Source organism: Artibeus jamaicensis, unplaced genomic scaffold (genome assembly GCF_021234435.1).
Source record: "Artibeus jamaicensis isolate MK-2021 breed Jamaican fruit bat unplaced genomic scaffold, CSHL_Jam_final contig_760, whole genome shotgun sequence".
Lineage (NCBI taxonomy): Eukaryota > Metazoa > Chordata > Mammalia > Chiroptera > Phyllostomidae > Artibeus > Artibeus jamaicensis.
The window spans coordinates 3,974,034-3,998,201 of record NW_026521955.1 but is presented as its reverse complement, the minus strand read 5'-3'; the positions used below and the strand labels follow the sequence as shown (position 1 = coordinate 3,998,201).

The 24,168-nt window shown below is 38.5% G+C and overlaps 1 protein-coding gene across 1 annotated transcript in view; it reads right to left on the bottom strand.

Annotated features, from left to right (window-relative positions):
- The window catches only part of MIA2 (MIA SH3 domain ER export factor 2), a 120,243-nt gene that overhangs the window by 84,372 nt on the left and 11,703 nt on the right, over positions 1–24,168 (bottom strand). The window contains 3 exon segments of the mRNA XM_053672511.1: positions 3,844–3,944; positions 4,045–4,263; positions 18,903–20,115. Coding sequence (XP_053528486.1) covers positions 3,844–3,944; positions 4,045–4,263; positions 18,903–20,115 — 1,533 coding nt within the window.

The window sequence follows — 24,168 nt, the reverse complement described above, 5'->3', positions numbered from 1 at the left end:
TACAAGGTGGGTACAATTTTCACAAGTCATAAATGTTATACATCATCATATAAGAATTAAGGATAAAAATCACATGATCATATCAACAGATGCAGAAAAAGCATTTAATAAAATTCAGTACCCATTTATAATAAAAAACTCTCAGCAAAGTGGGAATGGAGAGATTATACCTGAACACAGTAAAGTTCATATATGAAAAACTTGCAGCCAACATCATATTCAATTGGCAAAAACTAAAAGCATTTCTCTTAGAATCAGGAACAAGACACGGATGTCTGCTTTCACCACTCTTATTCAACTTAGTACTAGAAGTCCTAGCCACAGTGATCAGACAAGAAGATGAAATAAAGGGCATCCAAATTGGAAAGGAGCAAGTAAAATTGTCATTATTTGCAGATGACATGATATTGTACATAGAAAACCATAAAGACTCCACCAAAAAAACTACTAGATTTAATAAATGAATTCAGCACAGTAGCAGGATACAAAATTAATATCCAGAAATTAGTGCCAATTTTATACACCAATAATGAACACTCAGAAAAACTAAGAAAACAATCCCATTTGCCACTGCAATGAAAATAATGAGGTATCTAAGACTTAACTTAACCAAGGAGGTAAAAGACATGTACTCAGAAAACTATAGGACTTTAAAGAAAGAAATAGAAGCAGACATAAACAAGTAGGAGCTCACACCGTGTTTATGGACTGGAAGAATTAGCATCACTAAAGTGTCCATACTACTCAAAGCAATCTATAGATTAAACACAATTCCTATTAAAATACCAATGACATATTTTACAGATCTACAACAAATATTCCAAAAATTTATATGGAACCATAAAAGACCCCAAATAGCCTCAGCAATCTTGAGAAAGAAGAACACAGTTGGAGGGATCACAATACCAAATATCTACAAAACTATACCACAATACAAAGCTATTGCTATCAAACAGCCTGCCACTGGCACAGGAACAGATCAAGAGAACAGAACAGAGACCCCAGAAATCAACCACCCCTTTATGGTCAGTTAATATTTGACAAAGCAAGCAAGAGTATACCATGGAGTAAAAACAGTCTCTTCAATAAATGATACTAGGAAAATTGGACTTGTACATACAAAAAAATGAAAACAGACCACAACTTACACCATGCACAAGAATAAACTCAAAATGAATAAAAGACTTAAATATAAATCATGAAAGCATAAAAATCCTAGAAGAAAACAGAGGCAGTAAAATCTTGGATATCTTGCATAGCAGTATTTTTTTTGCCAATACATCTACTAGGGCTAGGAAAACAAAGGAAAAAATAAACAAAGGGGACTATATCAAACCAAAAAGTTTCTGCACAGCAAAAAAAATCAACAAAATGAAAAGAGAACTCACTGTATGGGAGAATATATTTGCCAATGATACATCTTATAAGGGTCTAATTTCCAAAATATATAAGGAACTTGTACAACTCAACACCAGTAAGACAAACAATCCAATTAAAAAATGGGATAAGGACCTGAATAGACACTTCTCCAAAGAGGACAGACAGATGTCCAATAGACATGAAAAAATGCTCCACATCACTAGTCATCAGAGAGATGCAAATGAAAACCACTATGAGATATCACCTCACGCATGTCAGCTAGGCTACCATTAATAACTCAACAAACATCGAGTGCTGGCAAGGATGTGGAAGAAAGGGAAACCTCGTTGCACTGTTGGAGGGAATGCCGACTGGTGCAGCCATGTGGAAAACAGAAAACAGTATGGAGTGTCCTCAAAAAAATAAAAGTGAAAATGCCATTTTACCCAGTGATCCCACTTCTGGGAATAGATCCTAAGAATCCTGAAATACCGATCAGAAATGATTTATGTACCACTATGTTCATAGCAGTGTTACTTATAATAACCAAGACTTGGAAACAGCCCAAGTCCCATCAGTAGATAAGTAGATAAAAAAAGATGCAATACATTTACACGGTGGAATACTATGTGGGTATAAAAAAGGGAACTCTTACTTTTTGCGACAGTATGGATGGACTTAGAGAACATTAGGTCAAGCAAAATAATCAGTCAGTGAAAGACAAAAATACTGTATGATCTCACTCATATGTGGAATCTAATGAACAAAGTAAACTGACAAAATAAAATCAAAGGCACAGAAACATGGAGACTAACAGATCTCAGAGGGGAGGTACTGGAAGAAATTAGCCAAAGAACATACATGCTCAATGCGAATCCCATGGGCACAAACAATGTGGTAAAGGCCTATGGTGGTTGGGGGAGGTGTTCTCTAGGTGGAGTGAGGTAAAGGATGAAGGAACTGGGGAATAACTGTTAATAGTGTCGACTGTTTAAAAAAAAATCTAATATCAGTTTTGGGAATATCACCCCAGACATCAGCTCCAGAGGGGAGGCACACAACTCCTACCCACTGGCCCTAGTGAGGGTGTGTCTGCACAATTACTAGTGAAGATGGGTGTGCTTCTTCAGGGCCAGTAATTTCTCTTAGAAATAGGTGTTCCGTTGTCAACCTTTCAATAAGATAAAAATTGCAGGTAAAGAGCAACCCCAGGAAGAAGACCTGGATATCGAATCAGTTCATTGATGCATGCGGCCCTGTGTGTTCACAGTGTACCATCCATGGTGGTGGCAGGGAGGAGGTCCCATCATCCTCATTCTCAGCAGCAGTGTATTTCCTTGGTTGGACAGTAAATTCAACGGTGTGTTTTTTTAAGCTTGCCTTGCAGTATCAAGACCCATTTTAATTTAACTGATCCAGAAGCTCAGAAGGAAGAAAACTGGTGTGTTACAAGGCCTAACATAGATACTTGCATTTTTGCCTATAAAAATAAAAGTCAGCACTGGCTGGTGTGGTTCAGTGGACTGGGCTCCAGCCTATGAGCTGAAGGGTCACTGGTTCAGTTCCCAGGCAGGGCATATGCCTGGGTGGCGGGCCACATCCCCAGTTGGGGGCATGCAAGAGACAACCAACTGATATTTCTCACCCTCTCTTTCTTCCTTTCCTACCCTCTCTCTAAAAAATAAAGTCTTTAAAAAAAAAACATGCGGAAGCAGCCCCAGTGTCCATCAGTAGATGATTGGATTTAAAAAGTCTTTACTACATTTATACAATGGAATGCTACTTGGCTGTAAAAAATAAAGAAATCTTACCTTTTGCAACAGCATGGATGGACCTAGAGAGTACTATGGTAAGTGAAAAAAGCCAGTCAGAGAAAGACAAGAAAATACCATGTGATTTCACTAATATGTGGAATCCAATGAAGAAAATTAACTAATAGAATGGAAACAGACTTATAGAGACAGAACTGGCTGACGTCTGTCAGCAGGGCGTACGTTTAGCGGGCTGGGTGGAAAAGGTGAAGGGATAAGCAAGGAAAAGAAAAACTCATAGACACAGAAACAGTATGGTGATTACCAGGGGGAAGGGAGAGAGAGGAAGGTAGAAAAGGGTATGGGGGAATAAATGGTAATGGCAGGAGACCTGACTTGGAGTGGTGAACACATGATACACAGATGATGTATTACAGAATTGTATACCTGAAACCTATACAATTTTATTAATCCATGTCACCCTGATAAATTTAATTTTTTAAAAAAGCACAACCCCATCAACATTTCCCCCCGAAAGAGAAAAATAAATCTTAACAATATCAATGCAACATAATGCTCATGCAAGGAGAAATCTTACCTGTATCATTTTATAGAAAAAGAAGTATTATGTAGTAATTACATAGGAAAGATTCACTGAAACATAATTTCTAGCTGCTCCTATATGTAGCAAAATTGGTAAAATTATTGCAAAAGATTTAAAAGGTCAACTTACCACTTCTGTAAAAATTACTATTGATGAAAATGCAGAATTCATGAAATCATAAATATCAATTTGAAATAAAAATTTCAGAAAATGACCCTCAGATGCATCTTCTGTGGATTTATAAATAAAAATAAGTTAATACTTTATATGATGTAACTTTTGAATCTAATTTCTCCTTAATCACCCTATTAAAAATTAATAATTTTTTACCTTTTTGAGCAATGTAATTTTGAGAAGACAAAGAGTAATCAGTTGAAAACATCTCACTGTTTGGCAGAGTATTTTCCATCAATTTGTCTATTTCCTCCTGAATAAGCTCTTCAATATCTAGTGATGTCTTTGATCTGTCATCATTATTTATAGAAGATAGAGTTTCAAAGTATAAATCTTCATCACTTCTTATAGGTAACTCCATTTTAGAAATCATTTCTGTAAATAAATGAGAATTTTTAGGTAAAAAAGAATATAATTGTATTTATTTATTATTTTAAAATATATTTTATAGATTATGCCATTACAGTTGTCCCATTCCCCCCTTCATTCCCCTCCACCCTGCACACCCCCTCACCCCCTGTCCCCCTTTTAGTTCATGTCCATGTGCCACAAGTTCTTTAGCTTCTACATTTTCCATATTGTTCTTGCCCTCCCCTGTGTCTATTTTCTACCTACTGTCTATCCTACTTAGTCTCTGTAACTTCTCCCCCCCTCCTCCCGCTCCCCTGTTGCTAACCCTCCCTGAGATCTCCATTTCTATGGTTCCACTCCTGATCTAGCTGTCCACTTAGTTTGCTTTTGTTTTAGGTGTGGTTGTTAATAACTGTGAGTTTGCTGTCCTTTCACTGTTCATCTTTTGTATCTTCTTTTTCTTAGATAAGTCCCTTTAACATTTCATATAATAAGGGCTTGGTGATTATGAACTTCTTAAACTTGACCTTATCTCAGAAGCACTTTATCTGTCCCTCCATTCTAAATGAAAGTTTTGCTGGATAGAGTAATCTTGGTTGTAGGTCTTTGGTTTTCATGACTTGGAATACCTCTTTCCAGCCCCTTCTTGCCTGTAAGGTTTCTTTTGAGAAATCAGCTGACAGTCTGATGGGAACTCCTTTGTAGGTGACTGTCCCCTTATCTTTTGCTGCTTCTAGTATTTTCCCCTTCATTTTAATCTTGGCTAATGTAATTATGATGTGCCTTGGGTCCAACTTCTTTGGGACTCTCTGAGCTTCCTGGACTTCCTGGAAGTCTATTTACTTTGCCAGATTGGGGAAATTCTCCTTTATTATTTGGTCAGATAACTTTTCCACTTGCTGCTCTTCCTTTTCCCCTTCTGGTACCCCTATAATTCGGATGTTGGAACATTTAAAGATGTCCTGGACAGCTACGTGCAAAAAAATGAAACTTGAGCACAGACTTACACCATACACCAAAATAAATTCAAGGTGGATAAAAGACTTAAATATAAGCCATGACACCATTAAAGTCCTAGAGGAGAACATTGGCAGGAAAATCTCAGATATTTCACATAGCAACATTTTTACTGATATGTCCCCTAGAGCAAGGAATATAAAGGAAAGAATAAACAAATGGGATCTCATCAAAATAAAAAGCTTCTGCGTGGCTAAAGAAAACAGTACTAAAATAAAAAGACAACCAACTGTGTGAGAAAATATATTTGCCAACAACACCACAGACAAAGGTTTAATCTCCAAAATATACAAAGAACTTATATGACTCCACTCTAAGAAGACAAGCAACCCAATTAAAAAATGGCAAAGGGACTTGAACAGACACTTCTCCAAGGAGGACATACAGAGGATCCAGAGACACATGAAAAGATGCTCAATATCGCTAGCCATCAGAGAGATGCAAATTAAAACCACAATGAGATACCACTTTACACCAGTCAGGATGGCTATCATAAACAAAGCAACAAAAAACAAATGTTGGAGAGGTTGTGGGGAAAAGGGGACCCTAGTTCACTGTTGGTGGAATTGCAGGCCGGTACAACCACTATGGAAAACAGTATGGAATTTTCTCAGAAAAATAAAAATCGACCTGCCTTTTGACCCAGCAATTCCATTGCTAGGATTATATCCTAAGAATCTTAAAACATCAATTTCAAAGAATCTATGCACCACAATGTTCATAGCAGCACAATTTACAATAGCCAAGAGCTGGAAGCAACCTAGGTGCCTGTCTGTAAATGAATGGATCAAAAAATTGTGGTACATATACACAATGGAATTCTATGCAGCAGAGAGAAAGAAGGAGCTACTACCCTTTGCAACAACATGGATGGAACTGGAAAGCATTATGCTGAGTGAAATAGGCCAGGTATTGAAAGACAAATACCATATGATCTCACCTTTAACAGGAAGCTAAACAACAAAACAAAGCAAGCAGAATAAAAACAAAGACACTGAAATCAGGAATAAGGGGACAGTGACCAGAGGGGAGAGGGAAGGGAATTTAAGGGGGAAAAAAAGGGAGGGATTTGGAGGAACAAGTATGAAGGACACAGGGACAAGAACTAAGGGGGGTAAAAATGGGAGGGAGGTGGGGAGCACAGGGTGAGGTTGGGCTGGGATGGGAGAAATAGACAGAAAACTGTACTTGAAAAATAACTAAATAAAATTTTTTTAAAAAGAACTGCCCAGCCGTCCCCCCCCCCCCAAAAAAAAAGATGTCCTGGAGGTTCCTAAGCCTCTCCTCATTTTTTTTGAATTCTTGTTTCTTCATTCTTTTCTGTTTGGTCGTTTCTTTCTTCCTTCTGGTCTACTCCATTGATTTTAGTCCCCGATTTGTTTGCATCACTATTAGTTCCCTGTGCAATTTGCTTCATTTCACTTAGTGCAGCCATCATTTTTTTTTCATCTAATTTGCGACTAAAATCAACCAGTTCAGTGAGGATCCTGATCACCAATGTTTTGAACTGTGCATCTGATAGGTTGTCTATCTCTTAGTTGCTTAGAAGTATTGGCTCTGGGGCTTTGAGCTCTTCTTCTGCTTGAGCCATAATGTTTTGGTCTGTTCCATCTGTTACATATGCAGGGTGAAAGCTTAGGTGTTCACCAGGGTGGTTCAGCCCAGTTGTTGGGTTGTGACTGGGGGCAGGATCAGAGAGGGAGCAGTGGCATTTGTTCTGCTCTCTCTCAGATTTTGGTCCCCTTTGCCGTTTCCCACAAGCAAATTGGGCCCTTCTGGTGCTGGTTTCTCGGTGGGTGGGCTGGTGTTCATTCTAGGACCCTGTGGGTCTCCCCAGCAAACTCTCCTATGGGGTTAGGAGCCTCTCCCGGCACCTCAAACTCTGAAAGTTTTCTCAATTGTTGCTTTTGGGCTTTATTTCTTGTCGCTGGGGCCCTGGGTTGTGCGGTCTGTTTCACTGACCATTTTTAAACCTGCCTAGTTTCTCTGTGCACCAATGTGTGTTGCAGTCAGCCAGACACTTTGCGAGCCTTACTGGGTTTTCATCCTGCACCTGCCCAGGTCTCACCACCTCCTCCTGCCAGGACCCCTCTTAGCCAGCTGCCAACTCCGCCCCTCTTACTGGTCTTGATGAATAGTTTGTTGTTGTCAGACGTCGGTACAGTTCACTTTTGTCTCTTCTGGTCGTGTTTTTGTTTCTAAATCTTTGTTGTCCTTAAATTTGGTTGTGTGAGGAGGTACAGTATTTCCACCTATGCCTCCATTTTGGCTGGAACTCGACAATTTTTTTAATTTGTCCTTTGTTTCGGGCTTCCCTTTCGTTTTCAGGAACTTTGTGATCATTATGATACTTCATTGTGGAAAAAATTATTAAAGCATACATTTTGGCCTGTATTAGTCTTTACCGCACACTTCCTGGCTTAAACAATACAAATGCATTCTCTTAAAATTTCAGACATCAGAAGTCTTCAGTCAAGTTGCTGGGAGGAGTGTTCCTTCTGGAGTCTCTAGAGGAGAATCCATTTTCTTGCATTTTCTAGTATATGGAGGCCACCATCACCCCTTGTCTCATGGCCCATCTTTCATCTCCAAAGCCAGCAGTACAGCATCTTATCTCTCAGTCTGACTCTCCTACCTTCCTCCTATAAGAAACCTGATCATATTGGGCCCACTAAGATAATCTCTCCATTTCAGGACGTTTATTTTAAGTACATCTGCAAGGTCCCTTTTGCCTTGTAAACATATTTATAGAATTTGGGGATTAAGACAAGGACATCTTTCAAGGACCATTCTTCAGCCTACAATAAAGACTTTTCCTAATTCCTTGACCAATGAAGATTTTTTGAAAACTGTATGTGTCTATTGTCTATATTGCCTTTTTGTCCTAAAAACTATTAGAAAAGAAAAAAAACTAATGTAACTGTCAAGAACTCTGTAGTACAATACAATACAAACTTTTAAAGAACAAAGAGTCAATAGATCCTTATGGGATTTCATTCCTCTTAGATACACTTATATCCAAATATTTAAATGCCATTGGAAAAATATATATCCCTGCTGTTCAAGGAAATTATGAGATAATTTTTCTTACTCTATCTGTTAGAGAACCAGAGAAAGTCAAAATGACCAAAATTATTTACAATATTTTTGCCTACTTGATATTAATAGTTAATTCTATTTAACACATAGAACAAACTGAGCTAATTGCACACAGAAAGGTAATATTAGAATTTACAGTTTTGAAACCTAGTCCACTGGATCATGCATATCTATAATACACGTTGCTAATATGTACTATTACATAGAAAAGCTTGTATTACCCAGACTTTCAGTGAGGTTGTTCCAAAGGCAGAAGAACCACTCACTACTAAAGAAACTATACTAACCATTTGCACAGAAAGCTACTCATATTCTTAGGATATTTGGAACAAATTTGAAAATAATAAAGTACCAATGAAATGTTAGATACTGTACTTTTTCTACTCTCTTGCAGCTTCATTAATTTCAAAGTCCAGCTTTTGTTTCCTCCTTCATCCTATATCTAGTATATTATTATATATCCTATGTATTGTATCATGTCATCCAGTGAGGATTTTAAAAAAAACAATGAATAAACAGAGGCTTTTTAAGTCCCCTAATCAAATGCATCCTTTAAAATTTTGGAGGAAGATGATTGAGAGAAATCCTTACTGGTAGCACTTATGGGATGTTTTATATTTTAAAGTAAATTATATTATTTACTAATTTACTGGAATGTGTTGTATAAAACAAATAAGACAACATAAGCCCAAAATATATTGTTGGCATCATTGTTTAAGTTAAGAATTAACACTTATTTTAGAAATTATCAAGAACATATTGACAGAATTAAAACAATATTTTGGCCCTGGCTGGTATGGCTTAGTGGTTGGAGCTTCATCCCATGCACTGAAATGCTGTAAGTTCAATTCCAGGTCAGAGCACATGCCTAGGCTGTGGGTTCCATCCCCAGTCAGCGTTCAGATGAGAAGTAACCCATTGACATGTGTGTCTGTCTCTCTCTTATTCTCTTTCTCTCTCCACTTCCTCCTTCTCTAAAATCAATGACTATATTCTTGGGTGAAGATTAATAAAAATAAAAAATTTAAAAACAGTATTTTGCATTTTGTGTTGGCCCAGTAGAGAGAAAATACTGATACTATAGAATATAACAATAATAAGATATCCTGGACTTCCGCCAAGATGGAGGTATAGGTGGATGTGCCGTGCCTTCTCACACAACCAAGTTTAGGGACAACTAAATATTAGCATCAGAAAACACAACCAGAACATGGAAAATTGAACTGTTCAGAAGTCCGTTAACAACAAATTCTTCAGCCCGACCGGTAAGGGGTGGAACCGGCGTCTCGTGAGGGGTTGCACAGGAGGACTGGGTCGGACCCTGGGCGCGGAATCCAGACGCGCGAATCCAGACGCACAGGTTCCAAACGCAGGATTGGACCTAGCGAGCCACCGAGCAACCCACCGGGTGAGCGACTGCTGAGGAGACAGTGGGGAGGCGGTGCTGCGTGTTGACTGTGGTTGCCTGTCTGCGGGCGAGCGGACAGGCGAGGGAGGGGGCGGTTGGACTGGGGCCGGCAGAAGAGGGCACCACCATTTCCCCGCTCTGACCACGCCCCCACATACAGCGTCACAACCCAGCGACCTGGGAGTCCAAGGCGCCGCTTCTCACATTTAAAGGGCCAGAACAGACCAAAAATGTTGCAGGAAGACCTCAAAGCCCCAGAGATAAATCTAAGCGACGAAGAAATAGCAAAACTCTCAGACGCACAGTTTAAAACACTGGTCATCAGGATCCTCACAGATCTGGTTGATTATAGCCACAAATTAGAGAAACATATGAAGGCTAAACTAAGGGAAATGAATGGAATTCCACAGGAAACCCATAGAGATGAAAAGGAAACTGGGACTCAAATCAATGGAGTGGACTAGAAGAAAGCAAATAATGGCCAAACAGAAAAGAGTCAAGAAGCAAGAATTCAAAGAAATGAGGAGAGTCTTAGGAACCTCCAGGACATCTTTAAACGCTCCAATATCCGAATTATAGGGGTACCAGAAGGGGGAAAGACACAACCACCAGTGGAAAAATTATTTGAACAAATAATAAAAGAAAATTTCCCCAATCTGTCAAAGGAAATAGACTTCCAAGAAATCCAAGAAGCTCAGAGAGTACCAAAAAAGTTGAACTCAAGAAGAAACACACCAAGGCATATCATAATTACATTAGCCAAAATTAAAATGAAGGAGAGAATCCTAGAAGCAGCAAGAGATAAGGGGACAATCACCTACAAAGGAGGCCCCATCAGACTGTCAGCAGATTTCTCAAAAGAGACCTTACAGGCAAGAAGGGGCTGGAAAGAGGTATTCCAAGTCATGAAAACCAAAGACCTACAACCAAGATTGCTCTATCCAGCAAAGTCTTCATTTAGAATGGAAGGACAGATAAAGTGCTTCTCAGATAAGACCAAATTCAAGGAGTTCATCATCACCAAGCCCTTATTATATGAAATGTTAAAGGGACTTATCTAAGAAAAAGAAGTTAAAGAAACATGAACAGTGAAAGAACAACAAGCTCACAGTTATTAACAACCACACCTAAAACGAAAGCAAACTAAAAGGACAGCTAGATCAGGAGTGGAAACATAGAAATGAAGATCTCAAGGAGGGTTAGCAACAAGGGAGTGGGAGGAGGAGATGGGGGGAGAAGGTACAGAAAATAAGTAGCATAGACAGTAGGTAGAAAATAGATGGGGGGGCAAGAATAGTATGGGAAATATAGAATCTAAAGAACTTGAGACACATGGACATAAACTAAAGGGGGGTAATGGTGGGGATGGGGGGGCAGGGTGGAGGGGAATGAAGGGGGGAATAGAACAACTGTAACAGCATAATCAATTTAAAAAAATAAATTAAAAAAAAATAAAATTATACATTAACTAAGAAAAAAAAAAGATATCCTCATTTAACCATTTGTAAAATACATGCTGCCATGAGTATAATATACCTGTATGTGCTTGTTTTCTCTTTCAGACCCAATAACAGTATAAGGCAATGCTGAGAAATTAAGTTAAAATCAATAAATTATATTTTGAATTTCATTAATATGATATGAATGTGTCTGCCAAAGGCAAAACTTCACACAAGACTGATGTTTCCTTAATTCAGTGATCTCATGAAATTCACAAATTGCTTCCATCAGATGAGAAATCATAAATTTTTAAACAAAACTCAAGAAATTATAAATCCTACCATTTTACACAAGTTAGATAAATCTGTACTGTTAGATAGAAATGCATATTATCCAACTGGTAATATTTTAATTACTATAAGGAAAGTAGTTTACATTTCAATAAAACAAAGCTGATAGAAGGTTAAAGAAAATATTCCTAAGTTTTCCTAATTAATATTAAATGTTTAAATGATTTATATCTTTGAATGATAATATAAGTTCAAATTTAGACTGAAACTATGTATGCATATCTCTTGAGAATCTTCGTTTTAAAAGGATTATCTTTCCCAAAAATTAATTCGAAATTTTAAAATTTGAAACATCAAAATTTGCCGTATTTTTAATGTTGTATCATATATTTATGTGTATGCCATGTCAAAAAGCCATCAACTTATTTTAAGACAATTCAATGTTCAAATATAGTTTAAATTCATTGATCATTTGAGTTAACTAATCTAACAGAATTAAAGAAACAAAAGTTCTAACTAGTCATAGCCTGAATTAGAGTATTCAAGCAAACTCTGGGATTTATTTCTCAGTTACTTGTCAACCCAAGGAAAGAAATGTATCAGTGTCGTCGTGTGAAACAATATTAAAGCCTTTGTAAGTCAGTTACTCCATCTAATTTTGCTCTTTGAGTTCTAATTTAACACAGCACTTCGATGCTCTCACTTTGCAAGGTTTAAAAAATGAAAGTCCCAAGTAAGCAAACACTTATCAGTAATTTAATTATACCTCTGTGGACATTAAAGTTAGAAATGAGCAATCAAATTAGGAGTCTGAATACAATGACACTGCTATAAATACAGGACTCAAATAGAGATCTGCCATGTCGTTAAATGGCAGTAGGTGAAGAAAAAGCTTACTCAAAAATTAATTACACTCCAATTTGTATGTGGCTGCATTAATTTTTAAAAATATTGTCTTAAACTGCATTGAAGTAAACACATATGTTAAGAAACATGAATATTCCTATAATATTTTATATTTAATTACAGTGAAATATTTTCACTTAACTTAAACCTAAGATTTCTGATTTACATTAGTTATAGCTATGCTTTTCTTATAATTGTTTATAAACAAAATTTTAAGTTAAATAAAGTAATAAATAGCTTTTCATATTTAACTGTACCTGGGAAACTCACTATTTAAACATGCTCAACTGGAATCCTTTTGTAAAATAGTTACTAAATAAATGTTCCCTAATTTATCTATTTTGTAAATCTTTACATCAGCATACTAGTTTTTCTGTAAAACTAGTGGTTATTTCTATAAAAATGCGGTTATCACAAGTCTAACCCTTTCACAGGTATTGATTCAAAATCAGTGATTCATTTTTCTCATGTACTCTTTCTAACTAAGGCAAGTTTTGACTTGTTATTCCCTAACACATTTATTGAAATTATCTGAAAGTATTGGCTGTTTTCACAATTTCTCCAACATCCAGAAAACATGCCTAAGGTTTAATCTGAATCCCTCTTTTAGTATTCTTTTTTAATACCTATTTTAACTTCTGGCTAAGATGGAGACATAGGTAGATACACTGTGAATCCTTGCACAACCAAAAGAAGGATAACAACAAATTTAAAAACAAAAAACAACCAGAACTGCTAGAAAATTGAACAGTATGGAAGTCTGACAACCAAGGGGTTAAAGAAGAAACATTCATCCTGACCGGTAGGAGGGGCAGAGATGGGCGGCCAGGATGCAGAGGTCTCACAAGAAGACAATGGCTGGAGGACTAGGGCAAGTGGGGGGGGTGCTGGTGGAGCAGGAGGTTTCACACTAGTGTGCAAATAAGCTGGGAGGAACAACTGGGGAGCAAGTTAGACTGTGCAATCCAGGGTTTATAGTGCAGGGAAATAAAGCCTTAAAGCCTCTGACTGAAAAAACCTGTGGGGGTTGAGGTGGTGGGAGAAACTTTCAGCCTCACAGGAGAGTTAATTGGAGAGACCCACAAGATCCTAGAATGAACAAAAAACCGCCCACCTGGAAATCAGCCACAGAAGGGCCCAATTTGCTTGTGGATAGTGGCAGAGGGGACTGGAAGCTGGAAGAGAGCTTAATGGGCCTCATTGTTCCCTCTTGGACCCCTTCCCCTCATACAGCACCACAGCCCAGCTACATAGGTTGCCCTGCCTTGGTGAATACTTAAGGCTCCGTCCCTTACACATAACAGGTGCATTGAGACACACACACACACAAAAAATGGCCCAACTGAAAGAACAGATCAAAGCTCCAGAAAAAAATACAACTAAATGATAAAGATAGCCAACCTCTCAGAGGCACAGTTCAAAGCACTGGTAATCAGGATGCTCACAGAATTGGTTGAATATGCTCTCAAAGTAGAGGAAAAAGTGAAGCCTGTGCAAAGTGAAATAAAGAAAAATGTACAGGGAACCAACAGTGAGGGGAAAGAAACCAGGACTCAAATCAACGGTTTGGAGTAGAAGGAAGAAATAAACAGTCAACCATAATAGAATGAAGAAATGAGAATAAAAAAAATGAGGTGAGGCTTAGGAACCTCCAGGACAACTTTAAACGTTCCAACATCTGAATCATAGAGATGCTGAAGGAGAAGAGGAAGAGCAAGAAGTTGAAAACTTATTTGAACAAATAATGAAAGAGAATGTCCCAATCTGGCAAAGAAAATAGACTTCCAGGAAGTCCAGGAGGCTCAGAGAGTCCCAAAGAAGTTGGACCCAAGGAGGAACTCACCAAGGCACATTATAATTACATTCTTCATGATTAAAGATAAGGAGAGAATCCTAAACACAGCAAAAGGAAAGACTTACCTTCAAAGGAGTTCCTATAAGACCATCAGCTGATTTCTCAAAAGAAACTTTGCAGGCAAGAAGGGGCTGGAAAGAAGTATTCCAAGTCATGAAAGGCAAGAACCTACCCTAGATTGCTCTATCCAGCAAAGCTTCCATTTAGAATGGAAGGGCAGATAAAGTGCTTCCCTGTTAGGGTCAAATGAAAGGAGTTCATCATCACCAAGCCCTTATTACATGAAATGTTAAAGGGACTTATCTAAGAAAAAGAAGATAAAAAATATGAACAGTAAAATGACAACAAACTCACAACTATCAACAACTGAACCTAAAAAAAAACCGAAAACAAACTAAACAAACAACTAGTACAGGAACAAACAGAATCACAGAAATGGAGATCACATGGAGGGGTATCAGCAGGGAAGGGGAAGGGAGAATGGGGAGCAAGGTACAGGGAATAAGAAGCATAAATGGTAGGTACAAAATGGACAGGGGGAGGTTAAGAATAGTATAGGAAATGGAGAAGCCAAAGAACTTATATGCATGACCCATGGACATGAACTAGTAGAGAGGAGAATGCGGGTGGGGGGTGCAGGGCAGAGGGTAATAAATGGGGGGAAATGGGACAACTAGTAGCATAATCAATAAAATATATATTTTTTAAATATCAATTTTGCATAACCCCAGGTTACTTTTATTTACTTAATATTGTAATGTTTTGGAATAATCTACTTTGTTTAAATAGTATAACATATCTTTTTTATGAAATGTAAATATTCTCTGATCAGATAAGGTCAAGTTAAAGGAGTTCATCATCACCAAGCCCTTATTACATGAAATGTTAAAGGGACTTAATTAAGAAAAATAAAATAAAAACCATGTACAGTAAAATGACAGCAAACTCACAATTATTGACAACCACACCTAAAAACAAGAACAAAACCAAACTAAGCAAACAGCTAGAATGGGAACAGATTGACAGAAACGGAGATCACATGGAGCGTTAGCAACATGGGGGTGGGAGGAGGAGAGAGGGGGGAAAAGTACAGAGAATAAGTAGCATAGATGGTAGGTAGAAAATAGACAGGGGGAGGTTAAGAATAGAATGGGAAATGTAGAAGCTAAAGAACATATAAATATGACACATGGACATGAACTAAACGGGGGGCATGTGGGTGGGTGGGATGTGCAGCATGGAGGGGAGTGAAGGGGGAAATGGGACAACTGTAATAGCATGATCAATAAAATATATTTTAAAAATAATAAAATAAAGACTGAATATTTTAATAAAAATGTCTCAATACTAATTATAATTGCATAAATGCCATATTCTCACTTGACTACTCACCAAGTTTTTCATATTTAGAAATTCTTTCAGCATCACTATATGAAATTATAAATAAATTATCTTAAAATGATATTCGAGATGTGCTGGAGTTTCTATAAATATGTTCTAAAATATTTTAGATATTTATATTTTGAATCTTCCATGTTTTTGGACCTGATTTTGTTTTGCTTTGTTTCAGTCAGCTTTCCAATCACTCTTATCTATTTTTCCACAATATTTCTTTAGGATCTAAAAAGTTTAGAACAAAATAATTTCCTCCTTTAAATTCCTCTTCACAATTTAATTCTCTAATGTTTTAGTCATGAAACACATCACACCTGCATCTTTCTCATTTAGAAAGGGGTTATAATCTAAAGGAAACCAAGAGCTCACATTCTGAAGAATATTTAGATATGACATAGTTCTGGAAATTCAAGAAAATCAACTCGTTTTAATGGAAATGTGTTTCCTTCTGAGTTTGCACAATTGTTGAACTCTTCTTGTGAAAGCTTTTCTGTCATTCTAGGGGTCAGTTGTGTCCATCCTATTGGAATATATTTGCACAGTTTCTAACTGTCCATCACAAAGACATCGGAATGGAAATGTGAGAAAGTCGTGTCATATAATTCTTTACTTGAAAACAATCCACATGTTTTTAATCATAGGAATTGCTAGATACCTGGACATCTAGATCTAGAGGTATCCTATAATACTCCACTCTCTCTGCTGCCTTCTGAGATCCCAGAATGGAAAGATTTGAGTGAGGAGATTGAAAATTTGAGTTTCCTTATTATGCTATACACTTAAAACTCTTGTTAACATAGTTCTTCTTGCTGGGGATGATGGGGGTTGGGGCAATATGGAATACAGACCTAGAATCAAACACCATTTAATAATCAAGACTACTTTAAATGATTGAAGTTTCCCTTAGTTTAAGTTCTTTTAAAAAACCTCAACTATAGTCATATAGAGAAGGTGTAAATGAGCTAAAAGTGCCAATGAGCAGAAGTCCTCATCTGTCAGAATAGGAATTCAATGAAGATCAAGGTTTTATTGCAAAAATAAGTACTAAAAATTATGTTTTAAAAAAAGAAAGAAATTATTGTCCCTGGGACAGTGGTGGGAATAGAGATAAACAGAAGGAACAAAATTTCCTTTGATTAAAAAAAAAAGCCTTAGCACTATTTATATTTTTAAACCTGTTTTCATATACTACTTTAATAAAAATAAAGTGATTGTAAAATACCTTAAGGTTTCCCTGGAACATTCATGTATTTCCAATCATTCTTTTTCTTTTGGGATTTTACTTTATAATATTAAGATCTAAGTCCCAGGACTTCCGCCAAGATGGAGGATTAAGGTGGATGTGCCTGCCTCCTCTCACAACCAAGTTTAAGGACAACTAAATATTAGCATCAGAAAACACAACCAGAACACGGAAAACTGAACTTTTCGGAAGTCCGCAAACAACAAATTCTTCGGCCCGACCGGTAAGGGGCGAAACCAGCGGCGGGTGAGGAGTTACAAAGGAGAACTCGATCGACCCGGGCGCGGGCGCGGAATCCAGTCGCGCGAATCCAGTCGCACGGGTTCCAAACCCAGGATTGGACCTAGTGAGCAGCCTACCGGGTGAGCGACTACGGAGGAGTCAGTGGGGAGGCGGTGGCAGCGAGTTGACTGTGGGTGCCCGGTTACGCGCGGGTGAGGGAGTGAGTGGGGGACCGGCGGCGGCGGCGCCATTTTCCCCGCTCTGACCACACCCCCACATACAGCGTCACAACCCAGCGACCTGGGACTCCAAGGCGCCCGCTTCTCTCACTTAAAGGGCCAGAACAGACCAAAAATGTCGCAGGGGGACCTCAAAGTCCCGGAGATAAATCTAAGTGATGAAGAAATAGCAAATCTCTCAGACGCACAGTTTAAAACACTGGTCGTCAGCTTCCTCACAGATCTGGTGGACTATAGCCACAAATTAGAGAAACATATGAAGGCTAAATTAAGGGAAATGAATGGAATTCCACAGGAAACACATAGAGATGAAAAAAAAACTGGGACTCAACTCAATGGAGTGAACCAGAAGGAAGAAAAAAATGATCAATCAGAAAGGAATGAAGAAATAAGAATTCAGAAAAATGAGGAGAAGTTAGGAACTTCCAGGACATCTATAAACGCTCCAATATCCGAATTATAGGGGTACCAGAAGGGGGAAAGACACAACCACCAGTGGAAAAACTATTTGAACAAATAATAAAAGAAAATTTCCCCAATCTGGCAAAGGAAACAGACTTCCAAGAAATCCAAGAAGCCCAGAGAGTACCAAAAAAGTTGGACTCAAGAAGGAACACACCAAGGCATATCATAATTACATTAGCCAAAATTAAAATGAAGGAGAGAATCCTGGAAGCAGCAAGAGCTAAGGGGACAATCACCTACAAAGGAGTCCCCATCAGGCTGTCAGCAGATTTCTCAAAAGAGACCTTACAGGCAAGAAGGGGCTGGAAAGAAATATTCCAAGTCATGAAAACTAAAGACCTACAACCAAGATTGCTCTACCCAGCAAAACTTTCATTTAGAACGGAAGGACAGATAAGGTGCTTCTCAGATAAGACCAAATTCAAGGAGTTCATCATCACCAAGCCCTTATTATATGAAATGTTAAAGGGACTTATCTAAGAAAAAGAAGTTAAAGAAACATGAACAGTGAAAGGACAACAAGCTCACAGTTATTAACAACCACACCTAAAACGAAAGCAAACTAAAAGGACAGCTAGATCAGGAGTGGAAACATAGAAATGAAGATCTCAAGTAGGGTTAGCAACAGGGGAGTGGGAGGAGAAGATGGGGAGAGAAGGTACAGAAAACAAGTAGCATAGACAGTAGATAGAAAATAGATGGGGGGGCAAGAATAGTATAGGAAATACAGAACCTAAAGGACTTGAGACACATGGACATAAGCTAAAGGGGGGGTAATGGGGGGGGTTGGGGGGGGGCAGGGTGGAGGGGAATGAAGGGGGGAATAGAACAACTGTAACAGCATAAACAATTCAAAAAAAATAAATAAATTTATTTAATTTAAAAAAAAAAAAAAAAAAGATCTAAGTCCCAGAATAAATCAGAAATTGATAAAAAGGTGTTAAGAATGTTGTTGATTATTTAGCATTTTGAGAATATGGATTCCCTGGACATTTGTAATCATAAAAGTACATATCTTATTTGTACTTATAATAAATATTGCATTATATTTAAATATATGTATAATAGGTATTTTTATACCAACCTGATTTACTGTATCTGCTTTTTAACATCATAACTTTTATATTAACTGTGGGATCATTTTCAACTGAAAATTCTTCTGTGTCATCATTTTCAAATACATTCTTTTCATCCATTATCTTTTTAGGAACTGGAAACTCTGTTTCCTTCTGAAAGTTCCAAGGGTTGTCAAAATTATACAACAATTTTGTCAAATATGGTAAGGTGTCAGAATCATCTGTTTTCTCTAAGACTTCATCCTTGCCTAATTGATCTTTGGTTTCTGTAGTTCTTATTTTGATTTCTTCTTCCTTATCAAGGTCAGATTCACTTGTTGGAATCTGTTCATGCTTATCTCCTTTATATCCTTCTTCATTTTTTCCATTATATGTTATAATTTTATCCTCATTGGCATATGCAAAGCCTAGCATACTAAAACCCAAATCAAACCAACCTGGTTTGAGAACTGAGCTATCATTAATGATTGTGTCTTCTTTTTCTGATAATATTTCTGTATATGGATATGTGGGTTCTTCCTCAGATGATATGGAATTAGGAACATCTTGTAGTGATGGATTGCTTTCTTTGGATGATAATTCAAGCCCTGTATCCTCACCTCCAAAACCTAAATAACTTGTAAATCCACCACCAAACCAACCAGTAGCTTGAGGGTTGAGAGTGTGCTCTGACTCAGATGCTTCAGACTGTTTCTTTGGCAGTGGACTGAATTCTGATTCAGGTTCTTGTTTATGTTCGGTTTGGGGCTCACCATTATTTAATTCCTCTAGGTCATTCTCATCTTCTACTGCTATTTTTCTACTTTGAAATGAGCTTTCTTGTTCAATAACTGGTTCAAAATTGCTTTCTTCAGCTTGTGCACTTCCAAATCCAAACCATCCCTGCACATCAGGCACAGTTGAGGATGGGGGGACTTGAGGCACTTCTGGAACAGGATCCTGTTTCACACTTCCAGCTTCTACTCCTTCCAAATTTTTTGAGTCACTAGTTTTTCCGGTATCATCAGGAGCCTCTGATGTTGTAAATGAGTCTTCATTCCAAATACTTTCAGGAGCTGAATAAAATTCAGATTCCATCTGAAAATCACTTCCATATACACTAGATTTTTGGTCTTTATCTTCTTCATATGGATATATATTTTCACCATCACCACTGCTTAACTCACTATCTTCATTTTCAAATGTATAGCTTACTCCAAGAAGACAAAGAAAATCAGATTCCTAAAAGGAAAAAAAAATATGATTGACACAAATATACTAAAACTACTTGTTTCTCCCTAAATTATTTAAGATGGATGACTCTACCACATAACTAGCTCAACAGCATAGCAAAACCTAAAATCAGATCTCCTAATCTCAGACACTCTCAGCTGTATCAAAACTGACTTATCAGGTTAATGATATAAACTTAAATGAAAATCATTTTGTAGGCCATGGCCGGCTGGCTTATTTGGTTGGGAGCACCATCCCTTACACCAAAGGGCTGCAGGTTTGGTCCCCAGTCAGAACATGTACCTAGGTTGCAGGTACAATCCCCAGTTCAGGTGCATAGGGGAAGAATCATCAGTTACAAGAAACACCTCTCTAAAATCAATTTTAAAAAGCATCCTCAGGTGAACATTGGTGAACATCCCCAGAAAAAGAAATTGTTTTACTCTAGGATTTATTCGTTATCAACAGTTGAAGAATTTGAGAAGAAGAGAAAAGTCTGAGTATATTCTGCAAATAAACTCTGGTGAAAAGGCATAAATGGCCATAAAATCTTGGTCCTCTTAAGAGTGCACGGGATGGACACTGCAGCTCTGTGGCGGTTTGAGGGAAGGAGATTTCATAGCACACGGTCACAGCTCAGACAGACCAGAGTCTGAAGCATGAAGACTTGGGCAAAAGTTGCACTAAGACATTTAGACTTTTTTTTGTTGAAATAATACATATAGCCCATAGAGGTAGGGATACCCTTTCTCATCGCACAGAACAACCAAATCATCAAAAAGAAAAATGGTAAAGATCTTTTTTATTAACTTGAAGGTATTTAACTAATATGCACTGTTCTTTGGGTATCACCATTTGAACTAAGAATAATGTTCAGAATTTTAAAAAATAAACTTCAGAATTGTAATTTTATGATAGGTTTTTGGCACTGCAATATAGTCATTAAGAACAGACTCCAGAGCCAAAACCTCTGGGTTCAAAAATCCTGACTCTGTCGTTTACTAGCTCTGTGACTTTGAGTAAATTATACAACCTTTCTATGCCTCAGTCCTGTCATCTGTAAAATGAAAATAATGGCAGTACCTACCACAGAAGGTTGTTTTGCGGATTAAATGTATCAGGTGCTTAGAATAGCAAGTATTATACACTAGCCTAAGTAGATCAAGGTTACACCACCCCGGATGAGCCAGCAATGCACATGTTAAAAGCCCAATCCCTTGCCTCTATTCAGAACAACTCTGGAAGGACCTCCGGGATTCAGAGTTTCCTTGTTTTTAATTTTATTTATTTACTTTTACAGAGAGGGTAAGGAAGAAAAGATGGAGAGAAACATCAATTTATGGTTGCCTCTCACACTTCCCCTACTGGGGGGACCGGGTTTGCAACCTAGGCATGTGCCCTAAGTGGAAATCGAACCAGTGACCCTTTGGTTTTCAGGCTGGTACTCAGTCCACTGAGCCACGCCAACCAGGGCCAGAGTTTATTATCAAATTAACTGAGACCTTTGTTGGAACTGCATCACAGTTCAGCTTCTCTGTCCAATCCTCTCTTTTCTTTTGTTCCCTCGCAGGTGCTATTATTTCTAAGAAGATTCCCTTGTAAACTTGGATGCAAAGGTCCACCTCAGAATCTATTTCTGAGGGACTTTGACCTAAAAATTTGAGGCCTCTGTATATTTACCCTATACTCTGCACTGGGCTAGGTGCTGGAATTTTACAGTAATCAATAGGAAAGAAGTAATTATAAACTGTGATAAGTGCTATCATGGGGTGCTGAGCTGGAAGTCCCCCCAAATGGGGAAAACCTCCATAGCTATCGCTGGGATAGGGGGATGAGGGAAGCAGAGCAGGGCTGTTGAGAGCTACTTTGCATATCTGAAGAATTTAGCCAGTGTTTTAATAATGTTAAAAGTTGTGCCTGCTCACAGGACTCTAACCCTGTGATGCAATGTAGCCGGAGGCACTTCCTGTGCCTGCTCAGGAGGCTTGGAGGCTTGGAGGAGGCTTCTGCGTCATAGGGACACACTTGCCCAGACTAGCAAAGGCCGCTGCAAAAGGCAGAAGAAACGAGACTGCTGGCAGGTGTAACCCAGTGTGAGAGGAGTCAGAAATGGGGTTACGGAGGGAAATCCACCCCAGGATTTAAACCCAGGCACAGCAGACGTGTGGTTTGGAAATGAAGAGAAGGGCTCTCTTGACCACACAGTTTAGAAAGAAGCAGACAAGCAGGATAGAGCAGCCGTACAGGGCTCCTGAGCATGCGGCTGGGAAGGAGAAGCCTCTTGACCATGTGGCACCGCTGCTACCTGCGGTGTTGGCCACGTGGTTTGAAAGAATGCAGGAATCCCACTGGCCTGCCATGAAGAAGTGCCACACAGTATTGGCTTGAGAACAGGAGCCTAACCAAGCTAAAACTTCTATTTCTTTTCCTGAGATACGGTACCCCTGACTGGCCTGGTTTGGCAAGGGGAGATGGGTGTGTGTGTGTGTGTGTGTGTGTGTGTTTCCTATGGGGAATAAAATTTAACAGCAGGATTCCACCATTACTCTAAACCTATATAATTTTTGAATAAATAGCTCCTTTCCTTTTTATCAAACTCTGGCATTGAGAGCCACAGTTCTTACTGGCAGCAGGCAAAAAGAACCCAGAGTAACAAAAGACCCACAGGTGTGTGTGTGTGGTGGTGGGGAGGGGGATTCTGTTACAGTACTATGGAGGAAATAAAAGGAAGCTGTGATTAAGAAGCAGAAATTCCATAAGAATCATCATGGGAGGCCTCTCTGAGGCACCGATGTTTGAGCTGTGGCCTAAGGGATAAGAAGGAAGCAGGGAAGTGAAGAACTTGTGGAAACATTCCAACCAGAAGGAAGAGCCTGTTTGGGTCTGTGAGCTGGGAAGAAGCTTGACGTGTTGTAAGAACCATCAACAGGCCAGAGTGGCCAGGAGCAGAGTGAGTGAGGGGAGAGTGGCGTAAGACTAGGTTAGCAAGGGGAGCAAGAGAGACCATGTAAAACCAGGGTAAGGGGTCAGGGCTTGATTTCAGGCTCAATGAAAAGCCATGAAAGGGCTGTAAACAAAAGGAATTATTATGTGACCTGATTTGTTTTTCATTTTTCATTTTTCCAATATTCTTTGCTGTTTGAAGAATGGTTTGGGAAAGAGCAAAAGGAGAAGAAAGAAGGTCAGTGCAAAGGCTATTGTATTCTAATTAGGAGAAGATGCCTCCTTGGATTAAGGCTACGGGGAGAGTAAAAATGATGAGAAGACAATATACTCCAGATATATTTTATAGATAAAACTAACAGAATTAGTAATTATACAGTAAATGGACAGTTAATCCCAGAATTTGTTCTGAGAAAGAGCTAGATAATAGACAGTTTGCTTGACTAGACAGAGTTATTTCACGCTAATCTCATGTAAGGTAAATTGGCTTAAACTGGAATCTGAATTAAATGATCTAATCAAATCCACATACTAAAAAGTAATTTTCCAATGCCCTTTCTCATTATGAAGCCCAATATGATCAAGCTTAGTTAAAACTCCAACAGAAAAAAAGATTGTACCTATGATACCTAGAAAGCATTAACCTAAAAATAAAAGGCCTTCGAAATGAGTCAAAAAGCACTTATTTGAGATAAAAAAGAATAGCTATTCAGGAATCACTTATACAGGCAGTAACCCAAATAGTGCTCTAATTAGGAGAAAAAAGACAAGGGGCCTTTAAGAGAAACGAAGGAGGAATAGGCAATACAAGGAAGACATTTCATTGGTACAGATAATCTAACATAGTGATGCTGATCCAGAGAGGTCAGATTAGGTCAGATCACCAGGGAGCAGCAGGGAGAAGCCATAGGTGTTTGCCAGGCAACTGTAGATTGTCTAGGACAGAACTGGCTGAGAAGCTGGATGCCTCCAGAGCTAATGGAAATATCAAAAGGGCTGGCTCTCTGGCTCAGGGAAAGCTCTCTGGCTCCTGAACTGGTTCTCGCTCAGGCTTGGGCTTGGGCTCTGGCTCTCAGGCTCACACTCAGGCTCTCCCTCCTTGAAGAATCCTGGACATTC